Source organism: Epinephelus moara, chromosome 6 (assembly GCF_006386435.1).
Source record: "Epinephelus moara isolate mb chromosome 6, YSFRI_EMoa_1.0, whole genome shotgun sequence".
NCBI classification, from domain to species: domain Eukaryota; kingdom Metazoa; phylum Chordata; class Actinopteri; order Perciformes; family Serranidae; genus Epinephelus; species Epinephelus moara.
Genome location: NC_065511.1, coordinates 4,248,638 through 4,267,631, shown reverse-complemented (window position 1 = coordinate 4,267,631; position 18,994 = coordinate 4,248,638). Strand labels below are relative to the sequence as shown.

Below are 18,994 nucleotides of genomic sequence, written 5' to 3'. Positions count from 1 at the left end.
CATTTTCCCGGGGTATACAGTATTACCGTGACTAATTAAAAATTACTTTGAAGGGCTCAGAGGGAGTCGCCAAAATGTCGGCTTGCGCCTATACCGTTCAGAAACAGAATAGCAAACATTACATAGGCCTAAGAATACTGAAAAAATAACAACAAAACATGTACAACATTAACAACTTTTATTAATAAATATTTTTTTAAAAATGCAAATGCCGCAGTCAGCCAAACAGAATGAAATAACAACAGATTGTCTGTGGGCTACAGTCCACTTCCAGTACAGTAATCGACACATATCAATTAAATTAATACACAGCCCTATAGTATCCAATACTTATAGGCTTATCAAATAATAAAAAGTAACAATAATTAACAAAGGCAGTAACGATAATGTGTGCTATACAGCGTATCCTGAGACCGCAACGGGTACTGTCCGTTGGTTTATTTTTAGAACCTATCAACATAAATCAAATAAATTAAAAGCACAGCTCTACAGCATTCAGTAGGGCTTCTCAAATAAGAAAAACAGAACAATAAATAACAAGGCATAACCGAAAATGGGCATATATAATCCTATCCTGAGAAGGCAATGGGAAATACTTCACCCTCTCCAAGTCCGAACTTTTCTGTCCGTTAGAACAGGCTACTCCTCATTGAAAATGAAAAAAAACGAAGTATAATTATAACTATAGCAGCATCCTATGCTTCAAAACTATTCAAGGTTTTTCACCAAAAAAAACAGCATGTTTACTTTATCCAGCTGGAGCAGGGCACATAGTGGATTGACAACTTTGGCCGCGGTGCTGGGTGGTTCGGGTTGTGCTTCTCCCTTCTCCACTCTGATGGCCACTGGATCTGCTGCTGCTGCTTGCAGAAGTTGTGTGGGTTTTTTTTTTTTTGGGACCAACTCGCTTGATGCACGGCTTGCCATCTTTTCTTCTCTTTCTCAAGTCCGAGCTGTCACGTGACGACGTCACATCCAAAAACTTTACCAAATGTCATCTCCTGACAATAGTTAAGGGCAGTTAAAAGAGAAACATTATAGCCTACTATTAGTTTTGAATTGTGATAGTATTAAATAGGGATGCACCGAATATTCGGTAACCGAATATATTCGGCGGAATATTGCAAAAAAACACACATTCAGTGTTCGGTGGAGTAAGTGAAAAGCAAGGCCGAATAATAGCGGCGTGTTTTGATGACGCAATCAAACAGCGTGAGGTGACAGACGGAGTAAAATCAAAGATACTGGATTAAAATGTCGGCAGTGCGGCAATATTTCAAAGTGTTGGAGAGTGATAGAAGAAAAGTGGTTTGCAAAGAATGTAATACTGAACTATCTAGAGTAGTGTTGCAGGGTATACTGGTACCAACGGTAGACTGCGGTACTAAAACACAGTGACGTGTTTTCCACAGAGCTCTACGGTGCGAGCATTTTACTCGCATTTGCGACTAAAAATAGTTTTGTGCGAGCAAAAGAAATCATTCAGGAGCAGCTGTGCGAGTACAGATTTCAACCAGCAGCAGAAACGAAAGGCGAATCCTGCCAGTTGTGGTTTGAATGGGGGTCACAGGCACAGACAGGAATGTATTCCTGTCAAATACGGCAGCCATAGTGCTCCACGGCACAAGGTAATGGCTTACCGGCGACGGAGAAGTCCGGCTCCAGGTCCAATAATTTCCTCTTCTTGGTGTCATGACTGCCCAAAAGTACCTGGACAGCCGAGCCGTGGCGGCACACAGGTATGTGACGTGTCAGAGGGGAAACGAGCCGTTCACATTTCCACAAACCTCAGCGTACTTAAGGGACTGTTCTTAATTTGTCAGGGGAGGAGGGTGGCTGGTTGATTTTTATTTTATTTATTTATTTTATTTTGATCCCCCCTATGTTAATCACTTATTGATGCTGTTTTTGAAGTATGAATAAGTCAATAAGTAATTTATTCCATTGAAATATCATTGATGTATTATAGAAAAGTGATTTATCTTTTTATAAATGACAAAAGGCACATCTGCCTCATTTTCGCTGTGGTATCGTGATACTACTCAGAACCGTGATACTTTCACTGGTATCGTACCGTGGGTCCCAATTTTGGTACCGTGACAACACTAATCTGGAGGGGGTTCATCTGCAAAAACTAATGAAAAACTAAACAACGGCATTTGGTATTCGGTACTCGGTATTCGGCCAAGCATTTAATTTTATTCGGCTTCGGCCACAAATTTTCATTTCAGTGCATCCCTAGTATTAAATTGAAAACTCAACCACACATACATAAGTGCTGGACAAACACTCATTATTTAGGCATGAAATAAATTATATTTAAAATTATATCAGGCCCCTATAGGCCTATATGCGTGGCAGATTTTTTTTTTTTCATGACGGTAATGAAACTGATAACGTTGCTATTTTTAGATACCGCTAGATACCTTATTATCGTATTATCGCCCAACCCTAGCTAAGTGTGTTTTGCACAGTGACCAAGGAGTGGTGGTGCACTTTTGGTTTGTTTTTTTGTGGTTGCAAGTGCGCAGTATATTTAGATGTTCATGAAAATGAGATGTAGGGTTTCCACTTCAGTTACTTAGAAACATTTTCAAGATTTCTGAAAATACTGTTGCACTTAATTTGGAATCTGTAATCTCATTAACCCAATATCAGTATATGTTATGATATAGTAGATTTTTTTAAATCTAATTGGAATGTTAATTCTGAAAAGTCTGTCATTAAGATGATGCAGAAATCCATTAATTCCAATTTAGGTCAAGTGTGTAGGATTTAGGGGGATATGTTGGCAGAAATGGAATATAATATACACTAAACAAAACTTTAGATGCAACACTTTTTTTTGCCCCCTTTTTTCACAGGTTTAAGTTACAGGTCAAAGACAATTATTATGCACTCAAGAGATATATTTCTGAGATAGATAATCCATCCACCTGACAGGTGTGGCATATCATAGTCTGTTTTACCAGATGTAGACTGTGGCTATAAGCCTACAATTGGGCCCTGATTTCAGCCAACATTTGCCCTTTCTTCAGACTCAAGTGATTCTGTGTGTTTTCGTTTGCTGAAGAAATGTGAAGATTTTGCACTCCACAGTATGTGTATCAACCGACATGGTCAAAAGAAATATTTACTTACTCTACTTACTCAAATTGATCTTCAGCTTGATCGTTGTTAAATAATAATAACTGTATGATGATAAGATTTAAAAATTTAAAGTAGGGTATCAAAACCACCTGCTACATTGCTCATGATTCTAATGTGACATTTATTGCAAATATGAAAAAAAAGTTATTTTTATAAAAGTTAACTGTGGCTTTAATGTGTGGTCAGGTTCACGAACAAAATCCACTTGGTCAGCTGTGATGTCTCTGTAATTGAAAAAAAAAAAAAAAAAAGCATTTTCATGGCACTAAGGATTTTTGTCTTTGGTCCCTTCCCCCCTCTTAACCCTGGCATGAGCCACTTTAGCTGCACTCTCAGTTTCCATACCTAGTTGGAGTTCATCTGTGCAGCCCATAACATGGCTTTTGTGGACAGTGTCGATCTCTTCTGGAAAGGTCCAGCTTTTTTCCGTCATGATGGCATTCACCCTAATAGCTCGATAAAGACTAAAAGGAATAGAACTTTTGAAATCAGGGCCCCAGGCTCTGGAATGGACCTGCCCGAGATTATAAGGTTGTCTGAGTCACTGTCTTCATTTAAGTCTCTCCCTGAAAACATACCTCAGTCGAAAAAACATTTCCTGATTTTATCTGAGCTGTCTATTTTATTGCTATGTTATAATTCTAATTCTCATTTATTTCTTTTGAATTTGTTTCATTCTCCTTGTGTTTTAAAGTGTTAAGTTTTATTGTAAAGCACTTTTTAATTGTGTTTTTAAAGGTACTATATGAATAGTTTATTATTATTATTATTATCATTATTATTATTGTTATGAAGATGTCAGTGCCTTTCAGGACTTTGGCCTTGCTGAGGACCTCCAGTTTGTCCCAACAGCTTAGGAACTTAACGAAAATGGGCCTGTTCTGTATTGTACTGTACCTGGCCCGGTGGACGATGGCGAAACCCTCCTAGTCACTTTTCAGACAGCAGCTTCTTTACTTTGTCCTCATAATCGGACCATTTTTCACTGATTGATTCTTTTTTCCATCAATGACAATATTGTTATCTGGATTGCCCTTCAATTTTGTCATTGAGAGAAATGAGACTACTGCATACTGTTTCAGCATTATTCCTTGTCTCTTTGCATGTATAACCCCATATCTTGCAGTGGATTTGAAAGTTATGAAATTCCTTTTGATTAAATTTCAGACTAGCCCTGAGGAATTCTTTCAGCAACTCCACAGCTCTTTTGTTAGAGCAATCAACAAGAATTTCAACACACAGTTGAAAGTTTTTCTCCTGTTATTCTAGGAGTTTTTTATAGAAGTCTTTTTTTTGCTCAAGTAATTCACGCACCTGAGCCATGGCGATGGGTTTCTCTGAGTTATTGTTGGAGCGCCTTTTAGGTGGCATGGCAAAATGAAGATCAAGTCCAGTGAACGACTCAGCCCAGAATAAGGCCTAAGGCCTAAAAGGCTTAAAGCCTGGATGATCCAAGTCCAATAGAATTATACATCCAGAGCTAAATTTCTGGCCCAGGTTGATGATAAAGTTAGTGTAGCCTCTGTTTAACTCAATTTGAATAAATATACCAAAGTCAAATCTAGGATTCAAGAGATTCTGGATAGGTAAAGTCCAGTCAGTCTCACAGAAATCCCAGTCTCACAGCAGCAGCAGCAGCAGTTCCCGCCCATACATCTGTCCGACCAGTTGCCAGCAGCGTCATTGATAGAGAGCATACCAACTGGCACACACAGCTGTCAATCATGACCTCAGTCCCCCTCTGTTATGCCTCCACGATAGCCATGGCCGGAGGCATTATGTAATCAGGTTGTTCATCCATCTGTACACACAAACATACATGTCCCATCCTTGTGAATGTGATATCTCAAGAGCACATTAAGGGTCTTTCCTCAAATAGGCACAAACATCCATTTGGACTCACAGATGAACTATTTGAATTTGATGGTTGAGGGTCAAAGTCACTCAAATTCTCATGAACACAATATCTCAAAAACGCAACTCATATTTGTTAGAAATGTCCACGGACTCAGTGATGAACTGATCAGTTTTTGGTGGTCAAAGGGCAAGGTCACTGTGACCTTGTTTGTCTCGTTCTCGTGAATTTGATATCTCAAGAACACCTTGATGGACTTTCTTTAAATTTGGCACAAACATGCACTTAGACTTGAGGATGAACTAATTAGATTTTGGCGGTCAAAGGTCAATGGACAAGGTTGCTGTAAACTTGAATCCATCTCATTCTCATAAACATAATATCTTAGCTTGAGGGAATTTATTCAAATTTGGCACAAACATTCACTTGGATCCAATGATGAACTGATTAGTTTTTGGTGGTCAAGGGTCAAGGTCACTGTGACCTTGTCTGTCTCAATTTTGTGAACATGATATCTTAATCTTAAATTTGACACAAACCTTCACTTGGACTGAAGAATAAACTGATTAGAATTTTGGGGTCAAAGTTATAGATCTGGTATAGATCTTCTGTGCTGTCGGGCGAAAATGTGTGTGAAGCATCCATGTTTTCACAGACATGGATGGAAACTTGACTGGTGCACGGAGGTAACAATCGCAGGGTAGTAATTCTAATTTAACATAAAATTACTAGTTAAAACCAAACTTATTTAAGAAAAATTAATACCTGAACAAACATCAGCATGATGAGAACTACTACCTTAATTGATAGATACCATATTGTCCAAAATGTATTTGAGTATTTGATGTGTACCTGAAGTTTTTAGTTTGGTCACTGTCCCATCTGCTACCATTAAGGGGACGGGGTTTATGACCTATACTGCAGCCAGCAACCAGGTGATTATTGACATGTTTTGGCTTTTGGGGAACTGTCATGTCATCCATCTTTTTTATACAGTCTATGGTTTGAACACACAACTGCTGCCTTTTTAGTTGAATTTGAATAAATCCTTTGAACCTGTTGCCGCTGGTTTATGACTAAGACAATTCTGGAATTCCATAATGATTGTATTTATAGGCTACTTAAACATGTAGCGTTCAACACCTTTGATGAACAATATATTGGTCAGAGTGGGATCTGATGGCCTCTAGTTAAGCTCTGTCGGTAACACTGCTGCCCTGCTGCTGGAATGCACTGACTTGAGCTTCCTTTTTTTGGGGTGTAGGTGTGGTCAGAGCGTTATCTGAATATTACCAGACTGAATGCAGAGACAGTGTCCACGTGTGGTTGAGTGCAGATACCGACCACTTCTGCTCCTCAGCGGGGGATAAAGGCTGGGGCTGTGGATACAGAAACCTCCAGATGCTACTCTCCTCTCTGCACAGAATCGATGCATATGCTCCCTTTCTACAAGGTACTCAATCACTCTGCATCCAAAACACACGTTTCACTCTCAGTGGATTCTGTGACATGAGAAATACTTTCAAAATAAGTAGTCATGCGACATCAATGTTTCAGTTCTCTCAAAATGGATTTGTTGTTTACAATGTAGCATTAGTGTAGAAAATAATTAGGTGCATCCTCTGGAAGCATGGATGTAAAATTTAGATTTTTATGCGACAGGGTCACAGGACAAGTACCAAGAACATCACTGGGTCACAGTTGGAATGGAGAAGATGTCAGTCAGAGACATGATTTAGAGCTTTAGCCAATTCATTCACTTCAATATTTTGTTGTTGCAGTTGGAAGCTAAATATGATGTCGTAGTCGTAGATTTTATTCCAAAGAGTCAAAATCCAAAAGTGAAATAATTTAAGATAAAAATGTCATCAGTTTTTAGTGTCATTTTCTCTTTTGATGTTTGTGATTCTTATGCTAATGTTCACTGCTGAATTGCTTACTGGAAAATGCTCATTTAAACACAAACTCTCCTTATTTTTCCTTTGGTAAGTTGCCATGGTATGAGGTGTGTCTCCAACCATGCTGTTTATTCAAAGCACATTATGTCTTGTCCTTGCTCTGCATTTTGGTCTGGTGACATTATTGTTGCAGAGATTAGTATCTCTCTCCCTGTAGGATTGTTGATAGTGGGTGCAAAAACACAGCAAGATTTTTGTCATTTTGATAACTGAGACTCTACCATCAAGCACCCCTGTAGCTGTACTGGAACTATCTTGATGTGACATCACCCACAGTTGGCTGGTTAGCCATGTATAATGATAGAAATGTATAACAGACATACTAAAAATTCACCACCAAGAAAGCATGGTACAGTACATCAAGATCCAAGAAAGTGTCAACATTTTTTTGGTTGAATTTATGCCAGACTGATCACATGAGAAGAAAGCGAGCGACGAAACTAAGAAAGAGTAAAACAGTAACAACCAGGGCTTTGTGTTTTTTTGACTCCAGGTCTGCACCTGTACACATTTCACTTATTGCCATTCACTTTGACTTGACACTCTCCTCCTCCAGAGAAGACAGTGCCTAGTATCCCCCGGGTGCAGAGTATGATTGAGAAGGCTTGGAAAGAAGGCCTTGATCCACATGGTGCTTCCCACTTCAACCAGCGGCTGCAGGGAACACGAGCCTGGATCGGAGCCACAGAGATCTACGTCCTCCTTACCTCTCTGGGAATCAGGTGAGCACTACACTCCCTCTAATTAGTATGTTAAAGCACACAGCCTATGCTGGTCTTATATTGCTTTTTGTCATCCATCCATCCATCCACCCATCCATTTTCTAGCCGCTTATCCTCTTGAGGGTCGCGGGGGGCTGGAGCGTATCCCAGCTGACATTGGGCGAGAGGTGGGGTACACCCTGGACCGGTCGCTTTTTGTCATCCAACAATCAAAGTTGAGCAAAGCAACACATACAACATTTTCTAAAGCCACTGTAACGTGGCCTGCTAGTAACAATATTTTTATGCCTCAGCTCCGGCAATGGTCGAAGCAGAAGGCATTTTGTTTTCGGGTTGTCTGAATGTCCGTACATACATGAACACGATATCTTAAGAATGTCTTGAGGTAATTTTTTTTTAAATTTGGCACAACTGCCCACATGGACTCAGCAAGGGAGTGGTGAGATTTTGGTGGTCAAAGCTCAAGGTCACTGTGACCTCATCTGTCAAATTAACATATGCTTAACATGTGCATTAAAGCATGTTAGTAGATTATCCCCCACTAAATTAATAGATTTACGGAACATTAACAGATAGACTAACAGATTAGTCTGGGACACTGTACATACTGTACACATAATGTTAACCACGAACAGCCTATTAATTTTACATGTACTTCTCTTAAACCATGTCATCTAACATTGGGGAGTTAGCGGAAAAGTGCTTCTAATCATAATTTTTTGCGGGTCAGTGTGAATTAAATATTGATTAGTTAAATGTTACATTAGTGCGTGATTGTAGAGGGGTTAGTGGAGGTGGTGAGATATAATTTTGGAATTTGAGCTAGAGTTAATATCCCACAGTAATAAGGAAGAGGGCTATTTTTTGATGCCTCCCTATTGATAGGGATTGAGAGAGCATATTTTGAGACATATACACAGTGAATGGAAACCTAACCGTAAGTTAACAAAATGTAACATGGGTGTTTTTTTAGGCTTTGTGATTCCCAGAATAATGGTAGCGAGCCTTTTATTTTCCCGTGCCTGGATGCAGACAGGAACCAATCTAAACATGCATTATATAACATTAACAAAGAACAGGTTTTCTTGCCATGGCTTCTCTAAAATGAGCAGTGATAAAAGTAACTATATTCTGATATGATCAAGGAGTTAATAAGCTGACAGCGTTAGCTAACTAAATTATATTATATAGGGATGCCTCTACAAGTATTTAACCAAGGACAATAAGCCCAATTCATGTTTGACAGATGTGAGTTTTTACAATTTCTCATGTCAATTAATTATTTTAAACCACTTAAGTAATTCAGTTCATAACCAATGAGGGAAATAATTATTTGGTACCAGAGTACCCAGAGTGGCAGAGCGCACTTTGGGCACTCTGTCTGGGGCGACGTAGCAGCAGAGTACCGAGTGGAGTCAGTGTGTGATTAACTTAACCATTCGTTAATTCATGTAAAAATAGAACACCCACATAAGGTGCAGATTAAAGAAACATGACTTTGTGTCATCCCTCATAAAATCTGTCGAGTTCACAAGTATCACAAACAGATCAAACATAAAATGAGTAATAACTCAGTCTGGAGATTAATGTTTGTTTCTTTAATTTATTATTATTCTTGTTTATAGGATTGCCATGAGCCTCTGCTGACGCAGGTGCTTCCTGATACCCATAAATTAATTGGCTCCACACCGCTGTCTGTGTCTCCTTCGAGCAGGGCGGTGAAATACCATGCGCCATAGATGACGAACAAGCAAAGAGCTAGAATAAGGCTTGTGCTAAAATGACAGGAGTGCTCATAATTTTGGTCAATAACATATAAAACATTGCATACTGCATTTTGCTGTTGTTAATGGTGTGAAGTGTTTTGCTATGGGAGGAACTCAGCCCCTGTTTACAGGAGTTCAGCGGAGTGGAAGAGGGACAGACAGCAGAGAGTTGTGGAGTTGATGACAGCTCACTCATGTTGCTGTGCATGAAAGCTTCGCAAGTAAAACAGCACAGGCTGTTGTAAAATTAAAGATGAGATGGGGCTATATTGCTTAATATAGCCGATCCTTAGAAAAATGCCTTAATCTGCCCCGGTACTGATCTTTGAGATCAGATCAGGACATACCTAGTCAAGACCCGGCCACCAGATGCACACTGGTGAGCTTCCTTCCCTACATAAAATCATGGTAAGTAGATCAAGCAGAGCAATTGGCAGGAATAACATAGTTGCCTACAACTCATCTGATGAGTTGTCTCGTAGTTACAGCTGCAGGATCTCAGCTGCAGGATCTCATTCTAGTCACATTATGGTTGTGGCTTAAAATCTTCATGAAGCTGAACTTGGTAATGTATCAGTTAAGTGTAACACTAAGTAAGACTTGTATTGTGTTGTTTGTGTTGGTTTTGTATGTTTTCAGTGCCCGCATCATTGACTTCCACCAGCCCACAGGCCCAGGTGACACCCACACCCGGCTGTTTGACTGGGTGAAGCAGTACTTTCAGTACAGCAGGAGCAGCGGACTGATACCCAGACTCATCCGCACCTCCCTGCCCCCGCTTTACCTGCAGCACCAAGGTACACAGCAACATCACCTGCCATATTCCTCAATCACACATCATATACCTATACAGGACTGATTAGGTCCTAATTAGTCTCTGTATACAGACTCTACATTCAGTGAATGCAGAGTCTGTAGGCAAACCCCGGAGATCTTGCCTCCGGAAGAAGAGCGGAAGAGCCCTGGTTTCCGGTTGTAGGCTGTTTGTAGTCCGCGTGATATTGACCAATCACGTTTGAGCCAGCTGCAGTTGTTGCCAGGTTAAACGCTCCGTGTGGTGGAATGCCAAAAAATCAGGGTTCTGCCCCCAGAGGCTGTATCGCCGTCTGCCGGAAGTCAAATGTCGAATACAGCCGATGGGTTCCGAGAATGGGTCCTAACAAACCTGCAAATACATTGTTTCTTTCATTGGATGATGTTTAACATTTTATTAATGCTTAAAATTAAGCATGATTAAGGGCATGGCGCTTTGAGTGGCAGGCTGTCTGTGTCTCAGTTAGGTATAACTACAGCTGGAGTAGCTACGTGATGCGTCCACTTGCTACGTGACCAGCCCACCATACCTACATGTCATTCCACAGTCAGCCTCCTTCGCCCCTTGGCCTGGAAGTAGAAGTCTTGAAGAAAATGCTAAGTTAGCGATTAGCTAGCTTTGAAGTATTAGGTTATAAGAGAGGTGGTTAAGGTTAGAGTAATGGGAAGGGGTACATCTTGAAACGCATAATGTGAATCAAGTCTTCACGTGTAATCATTTATTACATATAATGATAAATATCAATATTTGTTTATTTACTGGCCCCTGGCCTGTCGTTATGCAGAAGTGGCCCTTGGACAAAACATGTTGAGTATCCCTGCTGTAATGAATAAGGCCACATATAGCAATAACCCACGTTTAATGATTTATAACGTGGGTTATTGCTATATTTATATTGCTATATAAATGAGTTGCCTGTTTCCAACCTTTCCATGTTTGCTGTCCTCACTCATCTTTGCCCTAGACGCAAATCCAGTTGCAGCAGCCTCACACAGGTCAGGTGTCAGCAGGGGTGTGTATAGGATTTGATGACATTTGTGACCAGCCATGGAAAAACCAGGAACAAGTCTCCCGAGAGGCATTTTGAGTTATTTACAGATTCTGAAAGTGTAGTTTCTAAGCTTTCCAAAGATGTCTAACACATGGAATCCTGGCATTTTTTTTTTTTTTTTTTTTTTCAATAAACAAGCTCTGTGGTGAAGCTTTTTTACTTAGCTTGTACTCTGGCACCTTATTTACATTCAAAGTACAAAGAAATCCTTTAGTTAATTTTCATTATGAATTAAAAAAGGTCCCCCCGGAACCTGATTGTGGGCCATAAGTTGAGTATCACTGCATTACAGTGTTGCATTGTAGCAGGGCTTAGACATTCATCATGATGACGAGTTGGTCTTGTACAGTGTTGGGTGTGGTTTGTAGGGGAGTGTTGTGTACCCTACAGAATGTGTCTGCAGCTATACTCATCTCCTGTGGATGGTGTCCGTGGACTCACAGTCACCCCTTGCTCCTCCACAGCTCCACCCTCTCATCCAAATATGGTCACTTCTGACAGCTCTTCAGCTTGGAAGGACAGTTGTTTTAATTGGTCCTCTTGTTGGAGCTTTGGCCAGTAGGAGTGGGGCAATTCACCAATGTAATCAACGCCATCGATTACAGAAATAGTTTGATTTGCAAAACGTGCATAAGTGTATCGCAGTAGTTACTCCTGGGCCACACTGCCTGCATGAGCAGCGTGTGACAGCTCCCTTGCTAAACTAATGGGGCTTGCACACTTGTGGTATTCACACAGATAGCGTTGCTGTTTCAGAGCTGCCTGCTACTATAACTACTGTATTTTCACAATTAAAAGCGGGTATTCCACTTATTTATGGCGCTGTGCAGCCACTGCATTGTGGAGCAGTTTGGTCTGGGCAAGCTGCACCCGGTCAGAGCATGGATTCCTTCAGAGAACTTGCTGCAGCTAAAAAAAATCTTGCCCACAAATTGAAAAAGGACTTCTCACAGGAGTACAACTGTACTGAAGCAAAAGCAGCCCGGAGTGTTTTGTTAAAGGGATAGTTCAACATTTTGGCAGATTCACCTATTGCCGTAATCCCTATAGTCATATGGGTAGGTACATTACCTTTAATTATCAGTGCCTGCTGTTTTGAGATCGGTGGGGCAGAGCTGCCCGCTGCTCAGCGCACAAAATGGAGGTGAACAGTACGGCCCCCTCTCTCCCTCAAAACTAATCAAATACACCATCAAATGACTCCAAAACGCTTTTGTGGACAACTTGTAGCTTACACACTCACCACGCTATGAAATAATAATGTAATATTATGAGACAGAGTTGTTTTGAAGTCAAATGCACAGCTGGAACTACATTCCAGACATTCCAGATTTTAATGAGAAGAAGCCGACTGCTGATTATGGCGGACTATCCACAACATAACCACAGCAACATTTGCATTTTAGCCTTATTTACCATGCTTGGGTTGTAGGCTAATGTTACTCAACATGGAGGTAACGTTACAGCAGAGAGATTGTTGAGTAAAATACACAACGATCACTTACCACGTCTGCTCGTTTTGTGATGCCAACAGATGGTATGGCAGTATCTTTCAAGAAAAGTGTTTGAACCATTCCTGAGCTCTGCGCTCCATCCTTTCACTGTAGTCCTCCGGTAAAAAATGGTTGGAGCAAACAAACATTTTCCAGACTGTTTCCACAGGCATGTTGGGGTCGATGTCCAGCACAAATAGCCATTGTTTCATCCTGTCCGTATTACTGGTTGGAACTACGTGAAACTTCACTTTGCTCCATGTCTTCGGCTTGTTACTGCAACCTTTTACAATGCATGTGTAAACCATGATTTACAAAAACACTTGTAAACTTTCCTCAAACCTTCTGGTGTGTCCAGCTGACGATACCGCAAATGGCTACAAGCAATAACAACGGCACTGTCTCAGCTGCGCACTGTGTCACTCCGCCCAGTGGTTTACTCAAGAAAGTAGTTCTGAGTATTTGCTTCATGTGTCGTAATGTTACTTAATTATACATTATTATTTCATAGCGTGGGGAATGCGCAAGCCATGTGTCGTCCACTAGAGCGTTTTGGAGTCATTTGATGGTGTATTTGATTAGTTTTGAGGGAGAGAGGGGGCCGTATGGTTCACCTCCATTTTGTGCGCTGAGCAGCAGGCAGCTCTGCCCCACCGATCTCAAAACAGCAGGCACTGACGATTAAAGGTAATGTACCTACTCATATGACTTTAGGGATAACGGCAATAGGCGAATTTGCCAAAATGTCAAACTATCCCTTTAAGACAGCAGTAGACAGAACCATCCTGTTTACTTTTTGTCCCCATCCAGGTATGATCTATTAGGGTTATTAACATGTGGAATGTGTTTCTGTCAATAGTAGTCACTTCAACTTTTGGCACCGCTGTTCATGTAAAAAACTCTAATTAATGTGTCACCTTACGTTGTTAATCAGCCATTTTATATTTTACTGTTTACTTTAGCTGCCATATGCAGGTGAGGAAACAGTTTAAACTGAAATTGCTGTCTGTTGCAGATGGTTTCAGTTATTTTCCCTGCTCCACGCATGTGCAAAAATACATTTGCCAGTTATTAAATGAAATGCATATTACTCCAGTGAAGAAATAAATCCGTGTTATAAGCATTTTAAGTTTTAAGTCAAGTACTTACGTAAAAACACTGATTTTCCAGTTCAGGGAAAAGGCTGCCATGATATACAGTGATTTAATCCTTTTGAATTTGAGGTCCAGTACACATCTGATAAATAGGGTCTATTATTATTACTATTATTATTAGTAGTAGTAGTAGTAGTAGTAGTAGTAGTAGTAGTAGTAGTAGTAGTAGTAGTAATAACATAACACAACAGTGGAAATTAGACTAATCTTCAAATATGCCACTATTATCATTGTCTCTTATGAGAAAATGATTGAATAAAATATTGAAATGAAAGAAGCCACAGGCGAAACGCGTTATTCGCTCTTAATAAGATCACAGTAACTCAGTTCAGTGTGTGCTGATTTATGTTAAGATATGAAATATTGAAATATTAATTAGAGTTTTTTATTTTAGTTTTGGGGCAAATTAATTGTTTTTATAATTGAGTAATAAAAAATAATCTTTAAAATAATCGATTGATTAGTCGTTAGGTTAATCAACTAATCAAAAAAATAATGGTTAGATTAATTAGTAAAAAATTAATTGTTAGCAGCCTTATTGGCCAATGATGCTGGGTTTAGACTACACGATACCAGCCCTATTATAGCCTGACATGGCCACCTATAATGGCGGCTCAGTTCATGAATGACAAGATAAGATAAGATACACCTTTATTGATCCCACAATTGAGAACTTCCAGTGTTACAGCAGTCAAGGGGAAAGAGTCAGATTGAAGATTTCAATATTTAAAAACTTAAAAAACTAGGCATGCAAAAAAAAAGTACAAAAAATACAAGAAACGGCAATAAATAATAATAATAATAATGTTGAGCAGTGGATAAAAAGTGAGCATATGTAGTGCAAAGTGAATATTGTATGTGCAAATAAACAACAACAAGGGGGACAGCAATGCTTGTAGTTTATAAAGTGTCCATAGTGTCCATAAAGTGTCCATGGTGCAGTTTACTGTGAGCAGTGCTGGTTATGTAGCCTGACAGCAGCAGGCAGGAAGGACCTGCGATAGCGTTCCTTCACACACTTTGGGTGAATCAGTCTATCGCTGAAGGAGCTCTCCAGAGCTTTTATCTCCTCCTGCAGAGGATGGGAGTCATTAGTCCTCAGAGATGACAGCTTGGCTGTCATCCTCCTTTCTCCCACCACCTGCACAGAGTCCAGAGAGCATCCCAGGACAGAGCTGGCCTTCTTGATCAGCTTGTCCAGTCTCTTCCTATCTGCAGCCGAGACGCTGCTGCCCCAGCAGACCACTCCGTAAAAGATGGCTGATGCCACCACAGTGTCAAAGAAGGTCTTCAGGAGCGCCCCCTGCACTCCAAAAGACCTGAGCCGCCTCAGCAGGTAGAGTCTGCTTTGGCCTTTCCTGTACAGTGCTGTTATGTGATTAGTCCAGTCCAGTTTATTGTTAAGATGAACACCCAGGTACTTAAAAGATGTCACCATCTCAATGTCCTTTCCCTGGATGTTCACCGGTGTTGGGGGGGAGGAGTCTGCGCCTGCGGTAATCCACCACCAGCTCTTTGGTTTTCCCCGCGTTAATCTGAAGGTGGTTCCTCAGGCACCAGTCCACAAAGACCTGGTTCAGTTCTCTGTACTCCCTGTCATCCCCATCTGTGATGAGGCCAACGATGGCAGAGTCGTCAAAGAACTTCTGCAGATGACAGGTGGGGGTGTCGTATGAAAAGTCTGCAGTGTAGAGGGTGAAGAGGAACGGTGCCAGCACCATCCCCTGCGGGGCCCCCGTACTGCAGACAACCAAGTCCGATACACAATCCTGGGTCCTGACATACTGCGGCCGATCCGTTTGTCCCTCAGAAGCGCAGGCTGTATGGTGTTGAAAGCGCTGGAGAAGTCAAAGAACATGATTCTCACAGAGCTTCCGGGCTTCTCCAGGTGAGAAAGAGCTCTATGCAGGAGGAAGTTGACGGCAGCGTCCACCCCAATGCCAGGCTGGTAGGCAAACTGCAGCGGATCCATTGAAGGGCCTACTGTGGGGTGGAGACGAGACAGGACCAGCAGCTCCAGAGTCTTCATGAGGTGCGATGTTAATGCCACCGGTCTGAAGCTGCTGAAGTCCTTGGGGTGCGGAGTCTTGGGCACAGGTACCACGCAGGACGTCTTCCACAGCTGTGGTACTCTCCCCAGCCTCAGGCTCAGGTTGAAGATGGTTTCAGCGAGTGTCGTGTGTGATATTATATCCATCCATCTCATGTAGTGTGTCCAGGGGCGCCGCCAGGAATTTTGGGCCCCATGAAAAAAAAAATCACATTGGGTCCCCCCTGCGCAGCTGTTGTCACCACATCTCTAGGACCTAACTGACCCATTAAAAGCTTTACATAACTCTAACTTTGAAGGCTTGCAACTGTCTTGCTTCTTGTAGTTCAATACTACCAGTACAATATTTACTGCTAGTGAGTTGTACATGCAACAGTCTGCATACAGTATGCAATTCACTATTTGATGCAAGATGAAAAGCTGCCATAAACAATGTGCTAAAGGCCATCTTTTACAGTCTAAATGTAATTTTTATTGTAAAATCCCAAAATGGAAAATTCTCTTAACATTAATGAAAGACTTAAAAAAGTAACTTAAATATACATTAACTTTTCAACCAAAATAAATTAAGATCATCCTCTCAAAATAATGAAAACAGCAGATTTTTGATACCAATAAATGAATTACACTAAATCCTACCGAACACTGACCTAATTGTCTACAGTTCTGTATCACCACCACTAGATTACATACATTAGATAGCCTACATGTTTTTGTATTTGTGCGTGTGCGTGTGCGTGTGCGTGTGCGCGTGCGCGTGTAAGTGTAAGTGTAAGCTGCTCACACAATGTTGCTCACCTTCTTCATTGGGATGGGGAGGGGTAAAGTTATGGGGAGACAGGGCTGTTGCTTCTGACTCATCTGTTGTTGAGTCTGGTAAAAGGGGCAGGGACAACTGATTTAATATGAATATCTTGCTAAACATTTACCTGCACTGATTAAACGTAGGTTAAAAAGGAGTGAAATGTAGGCTAACACTAGTCTGTAGCTAGCTTATTTCACTATGGACATTAAGCTAACAGGTTCATTTCTACCACTCACAGACTATAGGCTACCCACTTTTTTTGGAGAAAAACTGGGTCACATATTGACACTCTTTCTTTTGCCTCTCCTCTCTCTCCTTTCTCTTTTTCCTTTTTTGATTTTCTTTTAGTACTAGGTAGCATGATGATGACTGTAGTGTTCTAGCGCAACTGCTGACTGCTACTAGGCACCGTCACCATCAGTGTGCTAAGGCAGGACCAAACCATTTCATGCAGATACAGAGGGGTGGTCAGTCAATATGGATGTTTACTTTTTGGTCAATGGGGATATTTAACTTTTATAGCCAAAAACAAGTAAAAACAGAGAGATCATTAATTTTATTACTATATTTGAAAAAAAAAAAAATTCTTAATGATGATGGTTTAATAATTTTACATTAATTTTAATCATAGTGGGCCGCCATGGCCAAAAGTGCCAGCGCCATTTTTTTGTCCCAGTCCAGCCCTGCGTAATGAGACCTCGTCTGTTTAAAACAAAGGCGACTGGCTGGCAAGAACAGATCTTGTATTACAGTTAAACAGTAAGCTAAAACATGTTTCTGAAAAAAATTAAGGTTAGAAATAGGCAACTCAGTAACACAATCTTGGTTTATATTTGATCAGTGCTGCCTAGTTATACAGTTTGATCAGATTTCAGCTCGAGTTTGGGGGGGCTGTCTAATCTTTTGATCTGCTTCTATAAAGGAGAGATATCTAGGCACTGGTAAGATGGAGGGAGGTATACCACAGTTTATCTACACATACATTTTTTTTTTGTGCTAGTTAGTGTGGTGTGCAGTGTACTTCTGGGGACATTTTGGTCCCAAGATTTGAAGTGAGCGCTCTTGACTTTCACGCTACTCTTTGGTACAGACAGCTGCAGACGTGATGCAGCAGCACAGAGAAGGAGAAACTTTCCACCATAAGGCTCTGAGATAACATTATCCTCTCTCTTCTACTTAGAAATGGTGAATTTACATTTCACAGATACTTAATACATCACAGTCTCAGACTATTGTTTGATATGTAGTGTCGGCAAAAAATGTTGTTGTACATTTCCAATCCGTCGTTGGCATAGTTAGCTTGTTTTCTATATTACATAAATGCAGGGCTTAAAGTACTCTGGCGTGGCGCCGGATCTCCAGCTAGACGGACATTTCTAGTATTTTTTTTTTTTTTTCTTTTGTGGCAACAACTTGGCATGAGTTAGCATTTAACGAATCATCTTCTGATTTTCAGCGAAGTACATGGGTAGTTCCACCAATAGTATAGTGTTATCAAACTCAGCTGGCCAATAAGAGCTGAGTGGGGAGGGTCTAAAAACAGCATGCACACACACACAAACACACACACACACACAGGGTCCGACATTAACGGTTGCCCGAATGCCCGGGGCAAGTAAAAATAGCCGGCGGGCCAGCAGACCCTGCGCAGACATGCCCGATCGGGCAAGCAGCACCGACTTGGATTTTTTATTTTTTATTTTTTATTTTTTTATTTTATTTTTTTCTAATCGCAGGGCAGGAATTATACCACGGCCAAATGGCCAGTGCCGTGGATGCCCCGGAGTGTGGCCGTAATGCCCCTCCTACCCATACGGCCAGTGTAGCATGCCCTGTTTTTTTTCAACATTAACATGACAAACAGCAAGGCTACGGCTAACAAGTTAACGTACTGACACTCCTCAGACAGACACACACACACACACACACACACCGGACAGCCTCTCAGTCCTTAACTGCTAACGTTAGCTCATGTACAACACAGGTACCACACAGAAACTTTTACAAAGGGTCATAATGTGCTTCTAGTGACTGTCAAATTGCAAGTTGTTTAAATTGCGGACACGGAGAGTAGCTGTTAGTGCCTGCTCTCATGGGACAAAGATCCTCTGAGAAGAAAGACGGTTCACTCTGCTCTGCCGCCAGGAACAAACTGGGAGGCAAAGATCCTCTCTGA

The 18,994-nt window shown here is 41.0% G+C and overlaps 1 protein-coding gene across 4 annotated transcripts in view; it reads left to right on the top strand.

The window, feature by feature from the left end:
* Positions 1-18,994, top strand: part of zufsp (zinc finger containing ubiquitin peptidase 1) — a 43,605-nt gene that overhangs the window by 18,272 nt on the left and 6,339 nt on the right. For all 4 annotated transcript variants that reach the window (XM_050045802.1, XM_050045803.1, XM_050045800.1 and 1 more), the window contains 3 exons: positions 6,270-6,458; positions 7,520-7,685; positions 10,091-10,248. In XM_050045802.1, the coding sequence (XP_049901759.1) occupies positions 6,270-6,458; positions 7,520-7,685; positions 10,091-10,248 (513 nt within the window). The remainder of the gene's footprint in view (positions 1-6,269; positions 6,459-7,519; positions 7,686-10,090; positions 10,249-18,994) is intronic.